The sequence below is a fragment of the Capricornis sumatraensis genome, chromosome 13 (genome assembly GCF_032405125.1).
Source record: "Capricornis sumatraensis isolate serow.1 chromosome 13, serow.2, whole genome shotgun sequence".
NCBI classification, from domain to species: Eukaryota; Metazoa; Chordata; class Mammalia; order Artiodactyla; family Bovidae; genus Capricornis; species Capricornis sumatraensis.
The window spans coordinates 88,451,470-88,475,153 of NC_091081.1; the positions used below are offsets into that span (position 1 = coordinate 88,451,470).

Sequence of the window (23,684 nt, forward strand, 5' to 3'; positions counted from 1 at the left end):
CCTCCCTCCTGAAAGCAGGACCCCCACCCCTGAAGTGGTCCCACACCATTGTGACGGCCCTCCAAACAAGTCTTCCTTACGCCTTTAACAAGCATCACAGACACCTGTCTTCCCCGGTCGGGGGAACGCTTTTCTGTAACAGCTTCTACAGCAGTGAGAGCTAACTGCGGGCGGGGCCCAGACTCCAGGCAGGAAGCTGCCCCCAGTCTGGGCCCAGAGGCCCCATACCCAATGCTCTGAGCAGCCACGAGTGGCCCGGGGTGGCCTCAGCTCGGTCCTCAGGAACGCGGGAGGGCTGCAGGGCCACGGGGGCCCAGGGTCTCCAACTAGCAAAGGCCTGGACGGGTTCCAGGCCTAGAGCTGCAGGGGAGGGCTGGAGGGTCCCTGGCCTGTGCCTGGGAGACACCCCGAGGGAGCACCCTCCTTCAGGGGACGGGTTTACGCTGACCGCTGGCCTGTATCCAGCAGCTGCTGCGCCCCCTGCCCCAGCCCCATCTTCCTGCGGTTTCTATGCAGAAGGGACCCGGGCCGGCAACTTACGTTCCAGTCGATGGTGACGAAGAAAGGGTGGCGCTTGATCTCCTCCACGCCGTCCAGCCCGGCACCTGGGGGGCCAGAAAGCAGAGACTGTCAGAGCAGAGACTCGACTACACGCCCTCTGACGTCAGCACAAACGGGTGACGACACGCCCTCTGACGTCAGAGCAGAGCTGCGACTGCACGCCCTCTGACGTCAGCACAAGCTGGCCACTGCACGCCCTCTCATGCAGCAGTGAGGCGGGTGCCGGGGGCACGTGCAGGGTGGTCCCGACGACCTCCAGGGAGAAGCAGCCTCAGCTGCCCCCTCTCCTGCCAGTCCCCGCCTTGCCCACCTCACAGCCTGCAGAGGCCACCACGCGGCCCTGCTGGGCTGTGACCAGCTGAGAGGGGGCGGGGGAGGGGCAGAGTGGACGCCCCCAGCAGTAGCTGTGAGCTGCCCTGGCAGCTGGGCCAGGACGTGGAGGCCCGGCCCAGCCTCCATCAGAACCAGCTGCAGGCCGGACCTTCCTGAAGGATGAGATGACGCGGGCGAGGGCGGCGGGGAGCCCAGCCCAGAGACTTGGCTCCGGGACTCCCGGGGAGGAAGGCAGGGCCCGGGGCGCCCGTGTCCTGCAGGACGGCAGCCTGGAGACAGGGCAGCAGGGAGTGGCGGGCACCCCGCGAGCACTGCACCCTGAGTACCGACAGAGCTGCCTGTTACTGCTGCTGCTTCACCTCTGCCCGCTTTGCTGCTGACGGTATATCCCGAGGCCCGAGGGAGGGGGCGCGCGGAGGACTTCAGGGCAGCGGGACCGTCCGACCCCTGACGGCGGAAGCACATCGTCACGGATCCCACACCTCCCAGAGTGAACCCTGCCGGCACCTCCACGTCTCAGGGAGTGAATATGTGCTGATCATCAACACTAACAAAGGCGGGATTCGCCACGGACGCGGGAAGGGGTGGCGGGCCGCCTCCAGTGGGCAAGCGCAGCTCCTGCTGCACGTCGAGGGGAAAAAGGCTTTCCAGCTCAAAGGGACAGGCTGAGCAGGAGGCACCCCGAGCTCCAGGGGCCCAGCCGTGCCCCAGTGCAGAACCTCGTTCAGGTCCAGCCCCACTCAGCCGGCCCCCACCCGAGCCTGAGGTCTCATCCTTGGGAGGGAGGCAGGAAGATGAGGAGGACAGATGGCAAGTGGCCACCTCAAGCCTCTGTGGTCCCTGTGGAGCCCCCGACCCAGCCTCACCATCCAGCCTGAGGAGCCGGGGGACCCTCCCAGGAGACACAGCCTGCTGTGGGCCTCGTCGGGAAGCTGCTCACAGAATCAGGTCATCTCTAGGTGGGTGAGGGTCCAGCCAGCTCCCACCTCGGCCGGGAAGCCTGGCCAGGCCAGCACAGTGGGAAAGAGCCCCTGCCCCTGTCACCACACTAGCCTCCAGGACCTGCTGATCAACTCTTTGATATGCAAATGACCATAGACAGGAGGAAGGGGTCAGACCTGGAATGCTGCGCTCCAGGGACCCGGGGAGGCAGACACACCAGGGGCCTTTCCCACTAAGTGAGATACTGCACCACAGGACCACCAGGGAAGTCCTCATCTAATCTTTTAGAGCGTCCTGTGCAATGAATCAGTAACAGTCACAGGAGACCTTCCTGAGGTCTGGGATCCGTTCTCTGAATTACCAGAGCTGGGGGCGGGGGGTGGCGGTCCTGGGAACCCCGGCTTTACACCCGGTCAGCAGATAGCACAGCGACCTGGGTCCCCCGGCTTGTGTCTGAGGCGGGGGGCCCGATGGGAGTGACCGTAACCCTCTGGGGTCCAGGATAACTCGGGCGGTCAGAACTGCGCTGAATCCTAGGACCCAGTGGGTGTCTGTGGAGACGGGGAGAGCCCGTCCATGTGGAAACCCCGAGCGTCTAGTGTCAGGAGCGTTGTCAGTAGTGGAGAGAAACAGCATTGTTTGAGGACCCTCTGCAAGTCCGTGCCCATCTCCAGAGAAACCCCTGACCTGAGTCTGGAGAGCTGGCCCAGCCTGGGCGTCCCCAGCATCTGGCAGTACTCCCAGGTGCCCAGGCAGCTGCAGGAACACGTCAGCAATGAACATTCTGGCTTCGTGCCCACCCACACGCAGGCCTCCTTTGCTGAAGCCCAGAATGCAGGATTGAAAAAGACTTGGCCACCATGAGTAAAGCAAAATGAAAAATCACCTCTGATTTGTACACTTTCAGCTTTTTTAGGGGGATTCCCTGGTGGCTAAGATGGTAAAGAATCCTCCTAGATTCGATCCCTGGGTCAGGAAGATCCCCTGAAGGAGGAAATGGCAACCCACTCCAGTATTCTTGCCTGGAGAATCCCCATGGACAGAGAAGCCTGGTGGGCTACAGTCCACGGGGTCGCAAAGAGTTGGACATGACTGAGTGATAAATACTTTCACCGGTCTTTTTTGCATGTTTTACCCATTGCATTTCATGCTCATTCATTATTTGCGAGTACATGCTGCAGGAATCCAAACAAAACAAGACAGACAAGAAATACAGGTATTGGTATAACTACAAGTATCTGTTGTACCAGCTGGGTTTTCTTGGGCACATTTTTATCTGCACCTTCTTCCACTGCAGTGAGATTCTGCACCATGTTTGTGCTTCTAGGCCTCAGTAAACACTCGACAGTGAACTGACACTTTCATTATGACTCAAAAATTATAACTATTCCAAAGGAGGGAAATGTAAATCAGAAAGTTCCTGCACGCAGCTCTCTGAAGCCTGTGTCAACCTTCCTAGGGGAAGTGGGGTGATTATTTTGGATTCCAGTTCTATTTATCCTCTCCTGAAACACGTTAACATAGTCTACTCTGCACTTGACAACTCCTTTTTGTTTAAACACGCAGTGAGCAGAGATCCATCCTGGCAGAGTCCGGGGGAGTCTGTGCTTGTCACTGAATCTCGGCTGACTTGCCGTGGGGTCATCACCAAATGCACTCAAGTCTCACTCTGTCCCCAGAGGCAGGAAGAAGACACAAAGGCAGGTGTGCATGGAGGGAAACATTCAGAACAGAAGAGCAATCTCTAGGTAGCTTAGTGAGTCTTCACTAAGACCCCCACGCCAGCCAAATACGCAGATTCAAGAATTCACACTTACTCTCTGCAGCGCGAGTAAGGACCACATTTAATTACTTCTGTTGTGATCACTCGAGGACCGTCTTCCCGAATGTGGCTCTCTGGACCACGTCTGGATTTCTCTGTGCTGGTCCAGCGGTGGTGCTACATCCGTGGGAACCGACCTCCACTGAGCGCGGCTGTAAACGCAGCACTGGGCCTGTCGCCGGGACCTGACCCTTTCTGACCCTGGTCTCCTGGAGTCTTCCCCTCCACATTCTTTAACAAGGCAGCCCTGTTCATTTCCTTCTGGGCTTAATCATCGACAAGCTTCCACATTCTCAGTAAATCATCCCTCAAAAGTTCTGAGGATCTGCCAAAAATGTTTTCCTTCAATCTTCCTGCCCACAGAAAACTCGGGGAAATGTTTAATCCCTGGGCCCTCCGTGACTGTTGAACTATTTATTTGGTGCTGTGTTTGTTGTCCCAGAGTCACAGAGTCGCTCTCTAGTTCTTTGGGGCGTGTTCACAATCTGCTCGTGTCTGGCTCTTTTCCTCGCATACTTTGCGTTCCATCGAACCTGCACACTCCTGAAGGCCAGTCTACAACCACCCAGGATTTGAACTCTAGGTCTCCTTTCTACGTCTTCATCACCCACAGGTCATCTACAAGTCATTGTTCTGGCTTTGAAGTATCTTCGGTCAGCTTGATTCTTCATCTGATGCTTAGAATCTTTGCCCGGCCGTGGCTGTATCTCCCAGGGCCCTGACGGCTGAGGGCGGCACCCCCGCAGATCCTCAGGGCTGGTGGGGAACTGTCAGCTCCCAGCGAGGGGCAGGGTGTTCTTCATGACCAAGCCATCAAGGGCCAGCCCAGCACGCGAGGTCTCGGTGGTGCCAGCGGGGCTGGAGGAGATGACAGGAGAGCGGGGTGGCCAGTGTCTGAAGCCAGGTCAGGAGAGCACAGCCCCTGGAGATGGACTCTGGAAAGGAGACGGAAGCCGGAAGAGCAGAGCCCTCGCGGGTGGATGGCCCTGCCCCTGTGTGTCCCGGACGGTCGGTGGTAGCTTACTGGCCATGCTGTTTTATGCTCAGCAGCACGTCTGACTCCAGATCCTGCCGCCTCGTCTTCCAGGAGCCCAGGATGTCCCAGGACTCTTCAGAGAAGCTGCAGATGTTCACAGGGATGAGCTAGGGACCCCCGTAGGGTCCTTCTCTAATTCACAACCAGAATGATCGGCAGAGAAACCAGAGCCCCTCGCTGCATCCTCAGAGGGTCCTGCCCTGGGGACTGTTCAGCCGGCATGGCCTCCCGGCCCCTCCCCTTGGCCACCTGAGGTCACACGTGCTCTCGCGTGCTACAGGACCCTCTGTGACTCTGTGTGGTGTTTCTCTGGCCCAGCACCCACATTCCCCACTGCCCCCCAGGCTAATACACACACAAGGCTTGGAGACGCCACCCCAGGTCCTCAGGCAGCCCTGCCGGGGGGCCCTCCTGACTACAGCAGCCGGTATATTTTGGGCCTGCTTCCATCACTGAACAAACCACAGTACGTAATAAACAAGGGTGAAGCCCAAATAATCCAGTCTTCCAGCTGCTGAGTCCACTTGCACCATGGTTGAAATAGACACAAATTTGACTCCATTTTGGACAAATATAAAAGTAAAATCTCTCCACTTATGGCACAGAAAACAACCCTGTTCCTGCTGTTCCACCCACTGGCCACCGAGCCTCTGCCAGGCCTAGCTGGGGGCCTGCTTGCCCCCTCCATCTGCCTGTCCCCTCAGGCCCACCTCGCCCCTGCACCTTGCCCCTCAGGCCTGGCTGGGGGCCTGCCTGCCCCCTCCATCTGTCTGCCCCCCAGCCCCGCCTCGCCCCTGCTCCTTGGGTACTGCATCCTACCAGGGGAGGGGGCTCCCTTGGCTGGCTCCTCAGCCTTCTCTGGTCTGCAGGGAAAAGGCAGGGGTGAAACCCACCCGAGATTTCTGGCCTCTTCATCCCCATGACTGGGTTTCCCAGGTGGCATCACCGACCTGTGTCCCCAGCATCTGCCACAGGTGTGGGGCCCCTCACTGAACAGTGCCTGCCCGCGGCCAGCAGTGGCCAGGGGACCTAGACTCAGACTCACTGGGTGAGGATGTCATGCCTTCAGGGGACGACAGGGTGGAAACACCATCTCAGGCTCAGCAGCCACCTCCAGCAGGCGATCTGGGGCAAGGGCCTCGGCCTCATCACCTGTCAGGTGTGCGACACCAACCAGAGGAACTTCTGCCATTTCTTCCACTGCAGATGTTATGGACTCACTCTTGGAGGTACTGAGCGGTGTTCCTCCAAATTCATGTGGTCAAGTCCTAACCCCAGAACTTCATGGGAAACCTTATGTGGAAATGTGATTAGTTGGGAAGAGTTCACCCTGGGGCAAGCTGGTCCCTGACCCCATATGGTTAGGGTTCTGATCAGTTCAGTTCAGTCACTCAGTTGTGTCCAACTCTTTGACTTCATGGACCACAGCACACCAGGCCTCCCTGTTCAGTGCCAACTCCAGGAGCTTGCTCAAACTCATGCCCATCGAGTCGGTGATGCCATCCAGCCATCTCATCGTCTGTTGTCCCCTTCTCCTCCTGCCTTCAATCTTTCCCAGCACCAGGGTCTTTTCCAACGAGTCAGTTCTTTGCATCAGGTGGCCAAAAGATTGGAGTTTCAGCATCAGCATCAGTCCTTCCAATGACTATTCAGGACTGATTTCCTTTAGGATGGACTGGTTGGATCTCCTTGCAGTTCAAGGGACTCTCAAGAGTCTTCTCCAACACCACAGTTCAACAGCATCAATTCTTCAGCACTCAGCTTTCTTTATAGTCCAACTCTCATATCCATACATGACCACTGGAAAAACCATAGCTTTGACTAGACGGACCCTTGTTGGCGAAGTAATATCTCTGCTTTTTAATGCTGTCTAGGTTGGTCATAGATGAAGAGCAGAAATTTGGACAGACGGGACTCCTCTACAGTTCAAGGATCAATAGACAGAGATCTCGGCTGACTTAAAGGTGATGGGGTCAAACCACAGATTGACGAGAGGACCCAGGGCTTAGGTGAGATCTTCTGATGTTGACAAACTCACAAAAGGGCCAGAGGACTTTGAGGGGTGGGTCAATAATAAGGCTCAATACAATTGAGAGGGGAAAGAAGTCCCAGCCTTCTAATTGAGCGGCCTGTGTAGAGCAAAATTAATCTCCACAACATAATTTTCACTTTATAGGCCAAAGATTTAAGGCAATTAAATTTAGTAGCCGACCTGGGTCAAGTTGGGTGAGTAATAATTCTGACTATGATTTCCTCTTTATATGAGTCTGCACATCCTATGGCATTAATATGAAGTGGTCTTGCAGGATGGTCCATAACTCCTGGGCCTTTACAATAATTCACTTTAGAGATTATCAGGAGGGCATTCTCTGGCCATGGATGGGCTGTTTTCCAGGCTGCTACAGGCTCCACTGTAGCAAATCATCATAATTTGATGATTATTTATCCACCTAATGAGATCAATCCATCTTTCTCTCTCATCAGGCATGCAAACTGAATAACAGAACAATATTCTGGGTCAGAGAACTATGATTTCTGTGATGTTAAAGTCTAAGACAAAAGTAAATTTAGAAAATTCTTTCCTTTTTCCAAAACAAAGGAAGAACAAATACATTTCCCCTCCCTTGGTTTGGTCACAGTCACCCACCAATGCCATGAATTCTCCCCACCAGATACCATGATATTTGAAAGAAAAGAGGGACTCCCAAAGCAAAATTCTTCATCGCTGCAAGAGATGAGACCGAACTGTTTGTTTTGTGTGTTTCAGTGGATAAATGAGCTAATGTCTTCATTTCTAGTTCCTGACTCCAGTTTCTGCCTCTGGGGAGGTTAGGCAGGTGAGACCATACCTGGGCACTGCCCAAGGGCAGAGCAGTTGGGAATGGAGTGGTGTGCCTGCTACCTTGGAGGCAGGTGCTCACATATGCATCCATAACAGGACAGGTATTCGGAGTTTGTTGCGGCACTCACAAACGACAAGGCAGAGACTGGGCAGATTTTCCTAACAAAACCTTGGTACTGAATTCAAAGTTTCGATCATCGGCAGTTCCACTGGTGGTGGGTTGCGTGATGGCTTCTCAGGGTGACAGACCAGAGAGGTCCCTCTTCTCCACAGCTGGTTCTCTCTTGTTCTGCTTCTGGCGTGGACTCAGGACCAGCTGGGTGCTTCTTGATTCTTGTCTGGTGCTGCCAGCCCTTCCAGAGACAGCCCAATAGTCCCTTGCCCACTCTGCCTTTTTGCAGTGATCTCAGGAGCCAGTTTAACAAGACCTGTTAAAATGCACTGCACAGGACGATGGTTGAGCCTCAGACAACTCTATCTGTACAAGCGGCAGGGAAAGAAAGACGCCCTCCCCACCCCCCAGATCTGTGCACTCCGATTATCTCTGCTTTTCACACGTTCCTTTGTCAAACACACTGCGTGTTTCCTATGCATGAGGTGCCATGCTGGCTCTCGAGGTCTTCCTCACAACCCTGTGAAGAAGCTCCGCTATGACCCTCGCTTCACAGGTCGGGAAACCAGGTGCAGAGAGGGCCAGCCCTTTGCTGAAGGTTGCACAGCAAGGAAGTGCCGGGTGGGACAGGGTCCTGGTATTCCAGCCCCCCACCTGGCGCCACCACGCAGGGCTCCTCCTGAGCTCCGCTCCCCCCTGGTTCACACCTGCATGTCCTCCACGTTCCAGTCACCCCCGGGTGGCTCAGGGGTCAGGGGAGCTTACCCAGCCGGTTGCAGGGGTTCCGTTTGAAGAGCGCTCTCAGCAGACTCTGGGCCTCCACGCTGAGGAACTGCGGCATGCCTAGCTTGGCTCTGAAAAGCAGTCATATTTTAGGGGAAGAAGGACAAGCCGAAGGGGGACCAGAGTTTGCTCCAGTGCTCTGGGTTTCTGCAGTCAGCATCCACAGAGAAATCCAATCAAACCAATAGCAGCTATTCACAGCAGATGTTTAATAATTCATTAAAAAACAATAAAGCCCCTAAAAATAGACAGCAATGCTCCCATGAACATAAGTAACATTTTAAATGGAAATTAACTATGTTTTCTGAGACAATGACATCAAAGGCTTTGGAGAGACAAGTGGCGTTGCTGACATTTTGGGAATCTCTCTCGGTTTGATGAGGCAGCTGGATTCTCCCATCTGTGTCCAGTTTAGTCTGTGGTCACATCTGGAAAAGGAGGGGCTTGCAGCCCCCTGGGGTCCTGGACACCCCCCACCTCCCTTCAGGAACTACGTGACCACAGTCTGATGCTGCCCCTTCAGAAATGCTGTCACTCCTGAGTGACAGGCTGTAAGTTCACACCTGGGATTTGATGGGAGGAAATTATTCTAGCTCCAGAAAAAGGTCTTATGCCCCCTTAGAATGAAAAGGAGCAGAGACCATCAATAGAAACAGCGGACTGCAGTTATGCACATCATCAGAGTAAAGGTCCCCTGATACAGGAAACATTGTCCATGGGATGTCTCTTATTATGGGATGCCTCTTATTTATAAAATGGCGTGATCTACAAAAATGCAAGGTCTGTAGGTGCCTCTTGGTTTTATAAAAGTTGTGTGTCCACCTGCAAGCAGAGTTTGAGAGAGCTGATCACGAGGCCAAGCAGCTTCATGGCTTCTCCTGCAGGTGCGGTGAGCGCCCCCCTCTGCCTCCCTCCACCTCCCCCACCCCTCCCAAGCAGGGAAGGCTGGAGTGACTTGGAGTCCAGCTGTTCCAGGGGCCACTTGCCCACTCTCGTCTGCCCTCTGCCTGCTTCTCTTTCTCCCACGGACTGCTATTTGACATCTGGCTCAGATGAAGCCTGTTCACATTTAAGGAGTTACAGCAAGGGACTTCCCTGCTGGTCCAGCTGTTAGGACCTGGTGTTTCCACTGCAGGGAGCGTGGGTTCGACCCCTGGTCGGGGAACTCTGGGGAATCCCAGGAGCCATGCAGTGCAGCCAACAAAATAAAATGATGTTTTAAAAAAGGATATTATAGAAAGACTGGCTCTGTGTTTAGATCTCTTTCTAGGGTTCTAGGTCATGAGGCCAAGCAGCTTCACAGCTGGAAAAGTTCAGTTTTCATTCCAATTCCAAAGAAATGCAATGCCAAAGAATGCTCAAACTACCGAACAATTGCACTCATCTCACATGCTAGTAAAGTAATGCTCAAAATTCTCCAAGCCAGGCTTCAGCAACATGTGAACCGTGAACTCCCCGATGTTCAAGCTGGTTTAGAAAAGGCAGAGGAACCAGAGGTCAAATTGCCAACATCTGATGGATCATGGAAAAAGCAAGAGAGTTCCAGAAAAACATCTATTTCTGCTTTATGGACTATGCCAAAGCCTTTGACTGTGTGGATCACAATAAACTGTGGAAAATTCTGAAAGAGATGGGAATACCAGACCACCTGACCTGTCCCTTGAGAAATCTGTATGCAGGTCAGGAAGCAACAGTTAGAACTGGACATGGAACAACAGATTGGTTCCAAATAGGAAAAGGAGTACGTCAAGGCTGTATATTGTCACCCTGCTTATTTAACTTCTATGCAGAGTACATCATGAGAAACGCTGGACTGGAAGAAACACAAGCTGGAATCAAGATTGCCGGGAGAAATATCAATAACCTCAGATATGCAGATGACACCAGCCTTAAGGCAGAAAGTGAAGAGGAGCTAAAAAGCTTCTTGATGAAAGTGAAAGAGGAGAGTGAAAAAGTTGGCTTAAAGCTCAACATTCAGAAAACTAAAATCATGGCATCTGGTCCCATCACTTCATGGGAAATAGACGGGGAAACAGTAGAAACAGTGTCAGACTTTATTTTTGGGGGCTCCAAAATCACTGCAGATGGTGATTGCAGCCATAAAATTAAAAGACGCTTACTCCTTGGAAGAAAAGTTATGACCAACCTAGATAGTATATTCAAAAGCAGAGACATTACTTTGCTGACTAAGGTCTGCCTAGTCAAGGCTATGGTTTTTCCTGTGGTCATGTATGGATGTGAGAGTTGGACTGTGAAAAAGGCTAAGCGCCGAAGAATTGATGCTTTTGAACTGTGGTGTTGGAGAAGACTCTTGAGAGTCCCTTGGACTGCAAGGAGATCCAAGCAGTCCATTCTGAAGGAGATCAACCCTGGGATTTCTTTGGAAGGAATGATGCTAAAGCTGAAACTCCAGTACTTTGGCCACCTCATGCGAAGAGTTGACTCATTGGAAAAGACTCTGATGCTGGGAGGGATTGGGGACAGGAGGAGAAGGGGACGACAGAGGATGAGATGGCTGGATGGCATCACTGACTCCATGGATGTGAGTCTGAGTGAACTCCGGGAGATGGTGATGGACAGGGAGGCCTGGCGTGCTGTGATTCATGGGGTGGCAAAGAGTCGGACACGACTGAGCGACTGAACTGAACTAGGGTTCTCAATGCAAAACCTATTTTCATGGCAAAATATTCTGCATGAACATTAAGGAGAAAGTTATGTTCACACTCAGTCACAGGCTTCCCAGATGACAGTAGTGGGAAAGAAGGCTCCAATGCAGAAGATATGAGACAAGAGGAAGGGAAGATCCCCTGGAGGAGGAAATGGCAGCCCACTCCAGTTTTCTTGCCTGCAGAGGAGCCTGGTGGGCTATAGTCCATGGGGTCACAAAGAGTCGGACACAACTGAAGCGACTTAGCATGCACACACTCAGTCACACGGGACACACGACTCCTGCCCATGTCAGGCAGGAGAGCTCAGGCCCCGGCATAAGCGGGCAACAGGCAGACTAGGGAGGCTCTCTCAGGAGCCCCTGCACCCTCTGCCCCTGAGTCTGCATTTCTGAAGGTCACCAGCCATCATGTCTAAAGACCCTGCCATGGGACAACTTTGATGAGCTTCACAGATGAGAAACAGACTCTTTGATAGAAGATTTCGTCAGAATCACACCCCACTCACTTTATCCACTGACAGGGAAATGCCAAGAGTGCTCACTACCATCATTGCCTACTGGATACTCCTGGTTTCGAAGACGGAAGCTCTTGCTATCAGAAGGGGTGAGCAAGTGCTGGGGTGGATCCCAAGGTGGGAGTTTGACTCACTTGAGGATGAGGGCCATGGTCTCCTTCCTGTCCTTCCCCTGGAACGGCAGCGACCCCGTGAGCATCTCGAACTGCAGAGCAACACAGAACGGGAGCAAGTGTTCAGACCAACCCCACTGCCCAGTGGAGAGACCCAGATGGACAGGGTGCGCCCGAGTTCAAGTGGCCATTCAAAATCCTGGTCAATTATGTGTGGGCACCGGCCCACATGCTTGCTTAGAACAGAGCTGCACGGTGGGCCTCGGTGTTCAGTGCAGAGATGGATGGGCGGGCGATGGACATGGTCACCAACCCGGCTCCACAGCAGGGAGCGGGGGTCAGTGCCAGGATGGGAACCTGAAGGGACAGCAGGACATGGCCACACACCTTCCACGGGGGCGACTGAGGACCCGTCCTTCCCTGGCGGGTGCAGTGGAGCAGCTCAGCGAGGAGGCAGGGGAGGGGAGGGAGACCTTTCGGTCCAGATCAAATGCAAGGATGCCCTGTGGACTCTGAGAGCCGTGCAGACTCGTCATCAGCAGGACGACCCTCCTCCTTCACCCGACTGTGATCTCCCGGCCCAGCGGTCACGAGACACTGAATGTGGAGCGGACGGGCCCCTAAGTGGGTCATTCAGGACGGAGTGTCCTGAGCCCGAGAGCAGGGTGGCCAGACATGCCCTGGAGTGAGGACCACGGCAGACAGCAGGGGCGAGAGGCCGGCCTCTCTGGACCACTGTCTCCAAAGTCTGGGGCCATTTCCTGGGGCACAGGGGTAGGGGGGCCGGGGAGCCCAGGCCCTCTCTGCACTCACTGCCTGTGGACCATTGGGGCCCAGACCTTCCTGGGCTGGGGACCTGTGAAGATTTCCCCTATGCCCAGGAGACCCTCGCAGAGACAGGTGTTCATGACACAAGATGAGACGCTTGTGTTCATGAGCCAAGATGAGGCAAAGCACCAAGAGGACACAGAGCCGGAGCGCCGCCTCCTGCCCTCCTCTCTCCTCGCTCTGCCTCTCACGCCTCTTCTCCCTCGGTTGTTTTTCATTTCATCTTCCTTTTTGTGTCTTCGCTATTCTTTATTTTTCCCCTCAGTTTCTCCATTTATTAAACATGCAATGATTTTGACCAGAAAACAGCACGTAAGGCATATTTTATCTTCATGGGGTAGATTTTATGTCTGCTGTCTTAATACAGAGAGACGTGGACAAGGTGGATAGCATGTCCCCGCTCCCCCAGGAGCCTCACAGCGCTAACTCCAGGTGGCTCTGCCGCGTGTGGTCTTGTGTGCGGTCTTCTGTAATGTGCTGGCCGCTAAGACGGTCCTTCTCCCCAGGCTCAGGCCGGCCTCCTGCTCTGCCATTGATGAACATCTGGTACACAGAGACACACGTGGCGTTCTGTGACTTCAGAGCTTCGGGCACGGGCTCCCTGGGGAACCGCTGTGTGGTCTCTGGTGAGCCCAGTGTGCACCCTAAGAGCTTGGAGAGTGTAGGGACGGGGTCCAGGGACAAGGGGAAGCCGGGGGTCCTCAGGGAGCCCACCCCACCCCGTGCTTCTCAGGCGGATGGAGGGGGACAGAGGGGGACGGAGGCTGAAGAACCGGAATCGCTCCTGAAGATGCAGAGCTGTGACCTGGGACCAGGAAGCCCGCGTCAAGAAGGTGATACCAAACTTCTGGTAAAATCTGCAGTGAGGGGGCTGACACCACGCGCCTACCCCCACTGCACACCCTCCAGACAGGGTGACGAGGAAGCACCCACATGGACGGGAGCAGAGCCGTGGAGGCGGCTACCTTTCAAGGGGGAAGCTAACCTGACGGTCTTGCTGATGTGTCTAAAGAGAGATGGCTGGTCGGAAGGGACAGCTGGAGGTCCCATCTCAGGGGCCTCTGCTGTGAAGACAGACTGCGTCTCAGCTGAGGCCACTAGACGTCTAAACAACCAAGAACGCAGCATCACCAGCCCTGGCAGCCAGCACTCATGGGGCCCGCGTGAGGTCAGCAGCTTGTGCCGACCACCTTGCCTGGGTTAACCTGCTTCATCTGCTGTGACTCTGTTTGGGGAGCAGCCTTCTCATCACAGTGTGACTTCCTTGTGAGTGGCGGGAGGGGAGAGATCACACTGACTCTGGAGGTGGGGGCGCTGCCCAGCATGGCGGGCGGTCTCTTCCAGAAACCCGTGCGCTAGCATCTTGGCTGAGGCCGTGGGAACTGACCCCTGCCCCCTGAGCTGGTTCAACATGTCTGCCCTGCAGACAGAGGTCAGGGGTCTGTGCTGACAAGTTCAATCAGCCCGCACTTCTGAGTCTGCGGGACTAGAACCTAGAGACCAAGTGAGTCTCCTGGGTGCCAGCCGGAAGGCATGCGGGTGACACCCTGCAGGACAGAGGCCAGAGGTCCCGTGGCCAGGGTGTGAGGTGTGTGCTGGAAAGAGGCATCCGAACAACCTCCGTGGAATCTCCGAGAACCCCCATCACTCGCTCTCCTCGTTCATTAGATGCACAAGGGGGAGGCGGCTGGACAACCCGGAGAGGCCACGATGCTTCTCCCATCCAGGGTCAGACCCAAGAGCCTCAGAGATCTGGTTCCTGCTGAGGACATGCAAGCGTGGAGGGGCCGCCAGCCCAGGGCCCAGTGCAGGGGGGCTGGACGGGGGCAGGGGACAAGGAAGGCTGAGGACGGGAGGACCGTGTGGGCCAGCACCACTTCTGTCGTGACGACAGGACACCCTGTCTAGATGGTGCTTGCTGCACGCTCTGCAAACACACGATCCGAAGAAAATCCACGTTTCTAGACGTAGATGTAAAATGCTCCACTCGTGTATTTTGGTTCATGCTGACTTTTATGGCTAAGTGGAGGGATTCTGTGATTGAAATAAGAAAAGCATCTTTAATCTGGAAATGACCGCACCCTTTAAAATAATGTTAAGAGCGTTAAGAATAAAGAAGGTCTGACTCTTCACACATCTGTATCCTTAGCTGAATCCCAGCTCTGTTTCCCGATGCTGGGAGCCTGGGGAGGACGGAGGGGAGGCTGCCAGGAAATGCCAGGCTCGGGGACGGATGAGTCACACAACGGGCATTGTCTTTCTGGGTTGTTCCCGGATCTTTGCGTTCCGGGGGTGGGCAGGCGCACGGGGGCACAGAGACCCGGGCGCCTGTAGACTGTGGGTGCCGCCCCACCGCGCGCACACCATACCATGAGCGCGCACACCATACCATGAGCACGCCGAAGGACCACCAGTCCGCACTCTGCGTGTGGCCCCGCCGGTTCACCACCTCGGGCGCCATGTACTCGATCGTCCCACAGAAGGAGTACGCTCTCTTGTCGTGGTCGATGGCCTCTTTACTCAGCCCGAAATCTACGGGGACACACAGCACACAGCGCTCAGTCTCCGGGCGGTGCTCAGACCCCTGGCTGCCCGGCCAGCCCTCCCCCCGCCGCCCTCCTGGGGCCACGCTGCCCGCAGAGGCTGAGCCAGGCCCCGCGCCTCCCCGTCAGATTCTGTCGGGATGAACACATCCAGGAGTGCTCGCAAGGGCACCCAGAGCTTGGGTTCTGATGCCCGACGCCACTTCCCAGAGGCCGTTTTTGGCAGGACACCCTGCATGTTGGCGGCCTGGGGAGAGGCTCTGGGGTTGCTCTGATGGACAGGCATGGAGAGGACCCTGTTCCAAAGGAAAGGACCAGAAAGGGGTCACGGGCAGAAGGGTGCTCAGGAAGGCGGCCCCCAGTGGTGAGGAAAAAGTGGAAGACAGACAAGTCTGACGGGGCTTCAGAGCTCCTGCTGGGCGTCACCATCCCCAGATCTCATCCTCAAAGCCAGCCAAGGGGGCCTTCCTGCCACGCTCATGTTACTGCACCCAGGGGGTGGGGGACACAGTGAGCATGCCGGTCCTGAGACTACAGACCCCTCCAGTTCATCACCTGTGAACTTCAGGTTATGTCACCTCCTCCTGGGCCGAGTGAGGACGGAGAGAGCCCGCTGCTAAGACAGCCTCCCCACCCACGTGGGTCTGACACTCACGACCGAAGCAACCTGCTCTGCACATCAGAGTCTCGGGGGCTTGTCTGTCATTTGTGCCAAAATGACAAATCATGACAAATTACTAACTTGGGGTTGCTAATAAATAACAGAGACGGCAATGACTGCATCAGAGGAAGCCAAAATCCTCTCATGGAGCCCCCCAGGTCGGTAGGCGTTCCGTGTGCTGCTGGGGAAGAGCAGAGAAACAGCTCCAGAAAGAACGCAGCGGCTGGGCCAGAGCGGAAGCAACGCCAGTTGTGGACGTCTGGAGGTGAAAGTAAAGTCTGAGGCTACAAAGAACAGTACTGAATAGGGAGCTGGAACGTCAGGGCCATGAATCAAGGCAGATTGGAAGTGGTCACGCAGGAGATAGCAAGTGTGAACATCGACATTTTAGGAATCAGAGAACTAAAATGGACTGGAATGGGTGAATTTAACTCAGGTGACCGTTATATCTACCACTGCGGGCAAGAATCCCCTAGAAGAAATGGAGTAGCCATCATGGTCAACAAGAGTCCGAAATGCAGTTCTAGGGTACAATCTCAAAAATGACAGAATGATCTCTCTTCGTTTCCAAGGCAAGCGATTCAACATCACAGTAATCCAAGTCTATGCCCTGACCGCTGATGCTGAAGAAGCTGAAGTTGAACGATTCTAAGACCTACAAGACCTTGTAGAACTGATGCCAAAAGAAAACCCTATTATTCCAGCTACCTCTGTACACGTGTGTACACGTGGGGTTTATGTAACACACATGTGCAGTTCCTCACTCAGCAGAGAAACCCAGAGAGGTGTTAGCAGAACCTTAAATCTCCGTGAAATGCCTGGCTGGCACTTTGGAACTGTTTTACCCGGGTGCAGAAGTCAGGTTTAGGTTCCAGCTTGTAAGTGTTAGTCTCTTCTGCTGCCCTCCGTGTGGGCAGCACAGAGGCACCAACAGGCCAAAGTGGGCTCAGTAGCAGCCACACCAGTGGACACGGCAGGTGCCCTCCAACCTGTGGCCCCCGCCTCTAGGGTGCCTCCTGAAGGGTCTGTCACACTAGTGCCCCATTCCCATGCATAATTCATGAGAAACTTAAAAAGCCTAACTGTTTGACATTAGAGAGAAGTTACTCTGTACTCTGCACTGGGGCGGGGTGGGCATCAGGAGCGGGGTGAGCCAGCCCAGAGGAGAGAAGAGGCCTCAAGGAGACCAGAAGGAGCCGTGGCCACAGGGACGCGTGTGCACGCGCTGCTGACGGAGGGCCTGGGCTGGTGCCCCGTGTACCAGGGCTGGGACAAACTCAACAGTGAGGGGTGGGAGAGACTTACACACCTGTGATCTTAATATGCCCCTCTTCGTCCAGGAGGATGCTGGAAGAAAGGGGAAGAAAACAGATGCTTTGAGACGAGACACGTGAGAGGGCACGCGGACCCCAGGGGACCCGCCCAGGCCCTGGGGAGCAGTCTCCATGCCAGAGGGGGAGATGCCTGCTGGCCTCCCGGCCGCTGCGTCCCTGGTCAGCAGCTCCTGCTGGGTCGGGCGTGCACAGACGCTCGGGGTATGGGGGCAGGGAGCACCCCTGTGTCCTTGTACCTGTTCACCAGGCTAGCAGGGATGGCAGGTCTGAGACCATCTCAAGCCCGGGGGGACGGTTTGCTCCCCGCCCCCAGGACTGCCTGCCCTGTGAGAACAGGGCTGAGATGGGCCAGGAGTGCCTGAGCTGTGCAGATACAGAGCCCCTCAGGGATCTCCTGTCCCCAGGCGGGCACTGGCCGGGCGGAGCCCGCTCCCTCTCCCCAGATCTCCTCGGGAGCCCCGTCCCGGCTCTCGGGACCAGCTCCGAGCTCCAGGGAAGCCCGTGAGACCTCAGGCTGGTCCCCTGGCTCTGGCCCTTGTTGCCGGCGTTGGCCACCTGGGACCCCCACTGGGAGCCCCGTCCTGCCACCCCCAGCTCTCTGCCATGGGGCCGGGCTCGCTCCCGCAGGCCGCATGGAAGGGCTGGAGGGAGGCCCTGCTCCAGGCTGCAGCCCATGGCTTCCTGGGGGCTTCCAGTCATCCCGTCTCGCTCTTCACTGTAACTAAACCCTGCACTCCCAGCTTCTGCGAGGTGTCAGCCCAGCTCCAAAGAGACCAGAATGAGGATTGTGAGGATTAACACGTGGACCCGTAAACACATTTGGGCAAGGGAGGAAGCTGGGACACAGGTCACCAGGAGGACACCAGGCTGAGGGCAGTGTCGGTCACAGCAGGACGAACGCCGTGTGAGGCCACTTGCGTGGGGACCCAGAGCGGTCAGGTCCACGGAGACGGGGAGCGGGGGGTGGGAGGTAGTGTTTCCCCGGGGACAGAGTGTCGGTTTTGCAGGATGGAGAGTTTGGGGATGGAGGGTGGTGATGTACAACAGCGTCAGTGTTCTTGACACGACTGACTTGTGCCATTGGAGATGGTCGAGATGGTCCATTTTATGTTGTGTTCGCCTTACCGCAACTAAAACAAATCAGCCATGGAATTAAAAGTAACACCCACTATTTCATGGAAAAGGGCAGGAAAATTTACAGCATGTGAGATGACAGTTTATAGTGAAAGAAGCAAACGTTCTCATCTTTGCTTGTCAGTTACACTTCATCTTTGCCCCAGAAGTGAGCAACTTTCAAGATTAACTCCCTACTAATTCTTGCTGACAACAAAAATCCTTGTTCTTCAGCCTGCAATGACGTATCACCACGTCTAACTGCCGGATCTCCCTGATCCTTCACGAGAGGGAGACTCGGGGTGCTGCCCTCCGGGGGGCCCAGGGCTCAGAGGAGGGGTGACGGTGGCCCAGCGCCCGCAGTGAGAAGGCAGCATTTGCAGGGCGTGGGGACACTCAGGAGAGGGCCTCTCACGGTTATTCACACATTCATCATTTACACGTGCAGCCAGAGATGCCCTGCCCAGCGGGCGGTCAGGCTGATGCCGGGTGTGGGTCTCAGGAAAACGCACTTTGCGTCAGAGGCGTGCAAAGCACTCCTGGCCCCCAGGCAAACCCAGGTGCTTCCGTCAGTGGCGGCTGCGTCTCAGAGCTGACTGTGTGTTTTTCTCAGGTCACGGCAGATGAAGGAGTAAGGGACGGAGAATGAGGCGGGGAGATTCACTTCCTGTGCCCTCGGGGCCTGGGTTGCCTTGTGCCCCAAGCCTTGGGGTCCCGCCAGGCCCCACTTTATCCAGCAGCAGGCGTGGACCTCAGTCTGCGGGGGGAGGGGGGTGGGGTGGGGGGTGTTGTCGACCACTTCAGGGGGTTGAGAAATCACCAACTCTGTAGCAGAGACCACTGAACTTAAAACTGCACCCTGTAGACCCCTCCTTTCCCAGTGGGTCCCTCCTAGACTGTGTCAGCGCTGCACAGAAAACAGCAGGAGAATGCCTGAAAGAAGACCATTACTATGTGGGGGGACTTTAGAAAGATTTAGACTGGATTAGCAAGACGTCCTAGACACAACATTACAGATGATTGTTGCCAGAGGTACAGGAATCTGCTTGGGATCTGGGCTGGGAGTCCGGCCCACTGTCCTTCAGGAAAGCCTGGAGCAGCTCAGCCGACTCGCCACCTAGAAACGGGCCCAGGCAGCTGAAGGGCTTCCAGAGCCTGGAGGTGGAGGTGGGCCGGAGGCCAGCCTGGAGCAGGAGGTGTGTGGGGGACGTGCCCCCTGCAGGACGGGCCCCACCTAAGAAGGCGGACAGCAGGTGTGGTTGGAGGGGTGGAGGGCCACCTCCAGCCTGACCAGCCTCCCCTGAACCACAGGGGTGTAGCCTGGCCTGTCTCCTGGGTGGGAGGAGTTTGGAGGGTCAAGGGGAGGGGGCAGGGCCATCCCACACCTCTCAGCACAAGCCATGCCTGTGTCTGGCCCCTTTCGGGGGGCAAGCAGGTGGAACCCTTGTGTGTGGAGGTGGTACCGGAACGTCCCCGGCCTCCGGCCTGACGTGTGCGCACAGGGGAACAGGGACAGAGTGAGGTCTCTGCAGAGTGGGGGCTGCTCACTTCTCTGGCTTCAGGTCTCTGTAGATGATGCCCAGGCTGTGCAGGTGGTCCAAGGCCAAGGCCAGCTCCGCCAGGTAGAACTTGACGTCCTCCTCCGTGAACATCACCTGCAGGAGACAGAGGAGGCTCAGCCTGCTCGGTCCGCCAGGTGTAGAGAGCAGGACGCTGCTCCTGAGGCCCGCCCTGAGCCCTGGGCCCCGAGCCCCGAGCACTGAGCCCCGAGCCCTGAGCCCCGAGCCTCAAGCTCTGAGCCCCGAGCCCTGAGCCCTGAACCCTGAGCTCAGCTCCGCTCTGCAGACCGTGGCCCTGACCAGGCTCTTTCAGCTCCTACAACAGAAGACTGAGTTCTCGTCAAAGTTTCAGGACCAGTGAACCTGGGGGCTCTTCTCACAAAGTGACTCGGCTTGTGGGTGGAACACTGTGCCGGGTTCTCTCCTCTAGCTTCTCTTGCCCCTCAAACCATGTGGCTTGGGAGTGTGTTTTTGGGTTTATGCTTTAATAGAAGTGCCTGGGATGTTCAGTTCAGTCACTCAGTTGTGTCTGACTCTTTGCGACCCCGTGGACTGCAGCACACCAGGCCTCCCTGTCCATTATCAACTCCCGGAGTTTACGCAAACTCATGTCCATTGAGTCGGTGATGCCATCCAACCGTCTCATTCTTTGTCGTCCCCTTCTCCTCCCGCCCTCAATCTTTCCCAGCATCAGGGTCTTTTCAAATGAGTCAGCTCTTCGCATCAGGTGGCCAAAGTATTGGAGTTTCATCTTCAGCATCAGTCCTTCCAATGAATATGCAGGGCTGATTTCCTATAGGATGGAATGGTTGGATTTCCTTGCAGTCCAAGGGACTCTCAAGACGTCTTCTCTGCCTGGGATGTACCATTTTATTATAATGCAACCAGCTAAACCACGCTGTGAAGGTCGACGTAAAGAGGCCTGAAAGATTTCCTGAGACCACGTCTTGAATCTCATTTCTTCTTCAGACCTTACATCTTCCCCCCTCAGGTTACGGATGAGGAGCCACTGTCTCTCTGAAGCGGATGAGTCCACCAACACGACCCACTCATGTGGTGTCGGCAGGTGTCTCTCTCAGGGAGGCTGGTGGGAGAGGGATCCTGGCTCAGCTGAAACACGCTCGAGGCCACGGCGCCCAGCAGACCTCAAGGTCATTGCCTCCCACAGTCTCCCTGTCCATGGCGGCTGTGAGAACCAGCACGCAATTCTGTAGTCATCTCACCAGCAAGCCGGATGCTACCAGAAAGCATTCTCTACCTGCACTGTGAGAAGTCAGCATCACAGAGAGCAGAAACCCATGGCATGGCTGAACTCCCTCTGAAAATCAACGCACCAGCAGAAGGCTGCCCAGGAAGTTGGGGCCAGGATAAGGGTCATCTGGGGAAATGAACGTGATGACATCAGGCTGGTGCAGGTGGAGCTTGTCCCCTTCACAAATGGGGTGCCTCCCAGCGGGGCTGGGACATGCACCCCAAGTCCTGGAGGGAAGCATCAGGGTCCCGCCAACCCTTGCCACACCTCCAGCCTCTGGAATCGCTTGTTCCGTCTTCACGCTCGACCAGCACCCCCTTCCCTGGCTGGGTCTTTCTTCCCTAAATTGGCCAACACGCTCAGAGGGCTTCTCTGTCGTCAGATGCTGCTGGCTGTCGGGGTGTCCTACACCCGACCGTCCCCACTTCTGGACATAACCACCTGGATGTGCCTGCAGTCCAGGCTCACGGTCACCATTCCCCCTTCTTGGCTGTTCCTGGGACTCAGCTCAGGACAGCCTCCAACTTCCAATGACAAAGAGTTTCTCTTCGGGAATGAAACACCCACGGATGTGAGTTCTCGAAGGAGTCAGTGCTGAGACCGACACTCACAAGGATGCCGTCCAGTGGACTCGGGGAAAACAATGGAAAGAAAATACTTTTGCACGTACGGTTGGGGTTAGGGTAACGTTCATTTCCCGTGTGTCCGTGAACTCTGAGACCCTGTTGAGCCCACTGGACAGCTTCACTTCAGCTCTGAGACAGAGGGTCTTACAGGAGCCTTACGTGTTCCCACTGGGAGCCACGGTAGGGTTTTTTGCTAATCGTCGCTGCCTTTTTGGTCCAGAAGCCCAACAACAGGGTGTGTTGCACTGGATGCGGCCTGACTCTTGGAGACAAGCTGGGGAGCAGACCAAGAGGCGCCAGGCGAGAAACGCCAGCCTCAGTGATCCAGCCTCTCCGGACACTGAGCTCAGCTGGGAGGCAGGTTAAGGGACCAGAGACCTGCTCCCAGAGGGCTTTTGGAGAACTTGGACCTGATTCTCCCAGCCATGCTTTCAATCTATTGCAAAGAGCCCGATAGGTCAGTCGTGCTGTGACCTGGCGGTCCGGTGGGAGATGGAGGGACAGGGCAGCCTGAGGTCTCGGGGACCCCACCCTGTGCCACCGTGATTGACTGCCCACTTCGGAGTGTCACACACGGTGGACGGCTCGCCTGCTCTGCCAGTGGGCGGTGAGGAAAGGGAGCGGGCAGCTGAACCCTCTGTTATGGCCAAGAGGAACCCCGCGGCTGGGGGGAGGCTGCATCAGAGGGTCGCAAACCTGCTGGTGCGTCATCACCAGCGCTGCCACCTTCTCTTCTGAGTATGGGGAACCGCACGGAATCATCAGGACAAAAAGCCCAGAGTCACCCCTGCCGGGAGCAGGAGCCTGGGTTTTCCATCCCATGAAGCAGAGGCCAGAGAGCTCCCACGCTGAGCCGCGAGACATTCTGGAAAGTTCCCAAGTCAGGTGCTGGGGGCGAGGATGAGCCCCGGGGCTGTGAAGTGGCTGGGGGTCATGCAAGTCTCCCCTGTGTAGCCCTAACGGGACGCCCCAGACGCCCCTCCCAGGAAGAGTGGTCCTCGTGTTAACAGCATCTTCCTACAGTGGAAACTGAGATCCTGTGAAATAGTCTTTCCCACGTAACATAACCAAGTTTCCATCTGCTCTACACAGGGTGGCTCGAGAACTCCACGGGGGTCATGGGAAGTCTCTTTTCTGAAGACCCTTCCCTGCTGGCTCAGTCAGTAAACAATCTGCCTGCGAGACAGGAGACCTGGTTCGATCCCTGGGTCGGGAAGATCCCCTGCAGAGGGGCATGGCAACCCACTCCAGTACCCTTGCCTGGGAAATCCATGGACAGAGGCGCCTGGCGGCCTAGTCATGGGGTCGCCAAGAGTCGGACACGACTGAGCGACGAACACTTTCTTCCAGGACAACAGACTTCTTCTCCGTGTGACTTGCGAGACTTCTTTAAAACAAGTAACACACCTATACACACATCACACACCCCACCACCATCACACGTGCACACGTATACTGCACACTCACACAGACACACGCCACCCAGCACGCATGCATGTACACACGCACACTCACACACAGCCCCCTCCTCCCACCCACGTCCTGCAGACTCTAGGCAGCCACCCACAGACCCCCGGCCCACACCGTGTACCTCTTTGGAGAGTCGGGTGAAGAGGTCCCCTCCGCGCAGGAAGTCCAGAATCAGGTAGAGTTTCCCCTCCGTCTGGAAGGCTGCGGACGGAGAGAGGTGAGAGCGTTTTGGGGTCGCAGTGCCTGGGGTGGCCGTCACTCCCTTGGGGCCAGCACTGAGCGCTAGGAGCCCGTCTGTCTTTGGCTCAGACAGTACCGTGTGGTCTATAACGCTGAGTCATTTCAGATGCAGGCCTGGGGCAGGGTGGACAGCGTGGGGGGCAGCGCTCGGGGAGAGGGGGGCCCACGGCGAAGAGCTCTGCCTGCGCTTCTCATGAACCGTCTGGAGACCATTTCTCTTCCTCTCCTACTCTCTCCCTCCCCTTCTTTCCTTTCTTAATCACTAAGGGGACTGAAAGACACGCAGGGAAAAGTGTCAGTGGGTCCCCGGGCTCTCACCACCTCTGGGAAC

The 23,684-nt window shown here is 55.9% G+C and overlaps 1 protein-coding gene across 4 annotated transcripts in view; it reads right to left on the reverse strand.

The window, feature by feature from the left end:
• RPS6KA2 (ribosomal protein S6 kinase A2) overlaps window positions 1–23,684 on the reverse strand; it is a 334,221-nt gene that overhangs the window by 43,180 nt on the left and 267,357 nt on the right. For all 4 annotated transcript variants that reach the window (XM_068985383.1, XM_068985384.1, XM_068985380.1 and 1 more), the window contains 7 exons: window positions 23,235–23,314; window positions 19,755–19,861; window positions 17,069–17,106; window positions 14,945–15,087; window positions 11,749–11,819; window positions 8,414–8,502; window positions 541–605 (listed from right to left, as the gene is read on the reverse strand). In XM_068985383.1, the coding sequence (XP_068841484.1) occupies window positions 541–605; window positions 8,414–8,502; window positions 11,749–11,819; window positions 14,945–15,087; window positions 17,069–17,106; window positions 19,755–19,861; window positions 23,235–23,314 (593 nt within the window). The remainder of the gene's footprint in view (window positions 1–540; window positions 606–8,413; window positions 8,503–11,748; window positions 11,820–14,944; window positions 15,088–17,068; window positions 17,107–19,754; window positions 19,862–23,234; window positions 23,315–23,684) is intronic.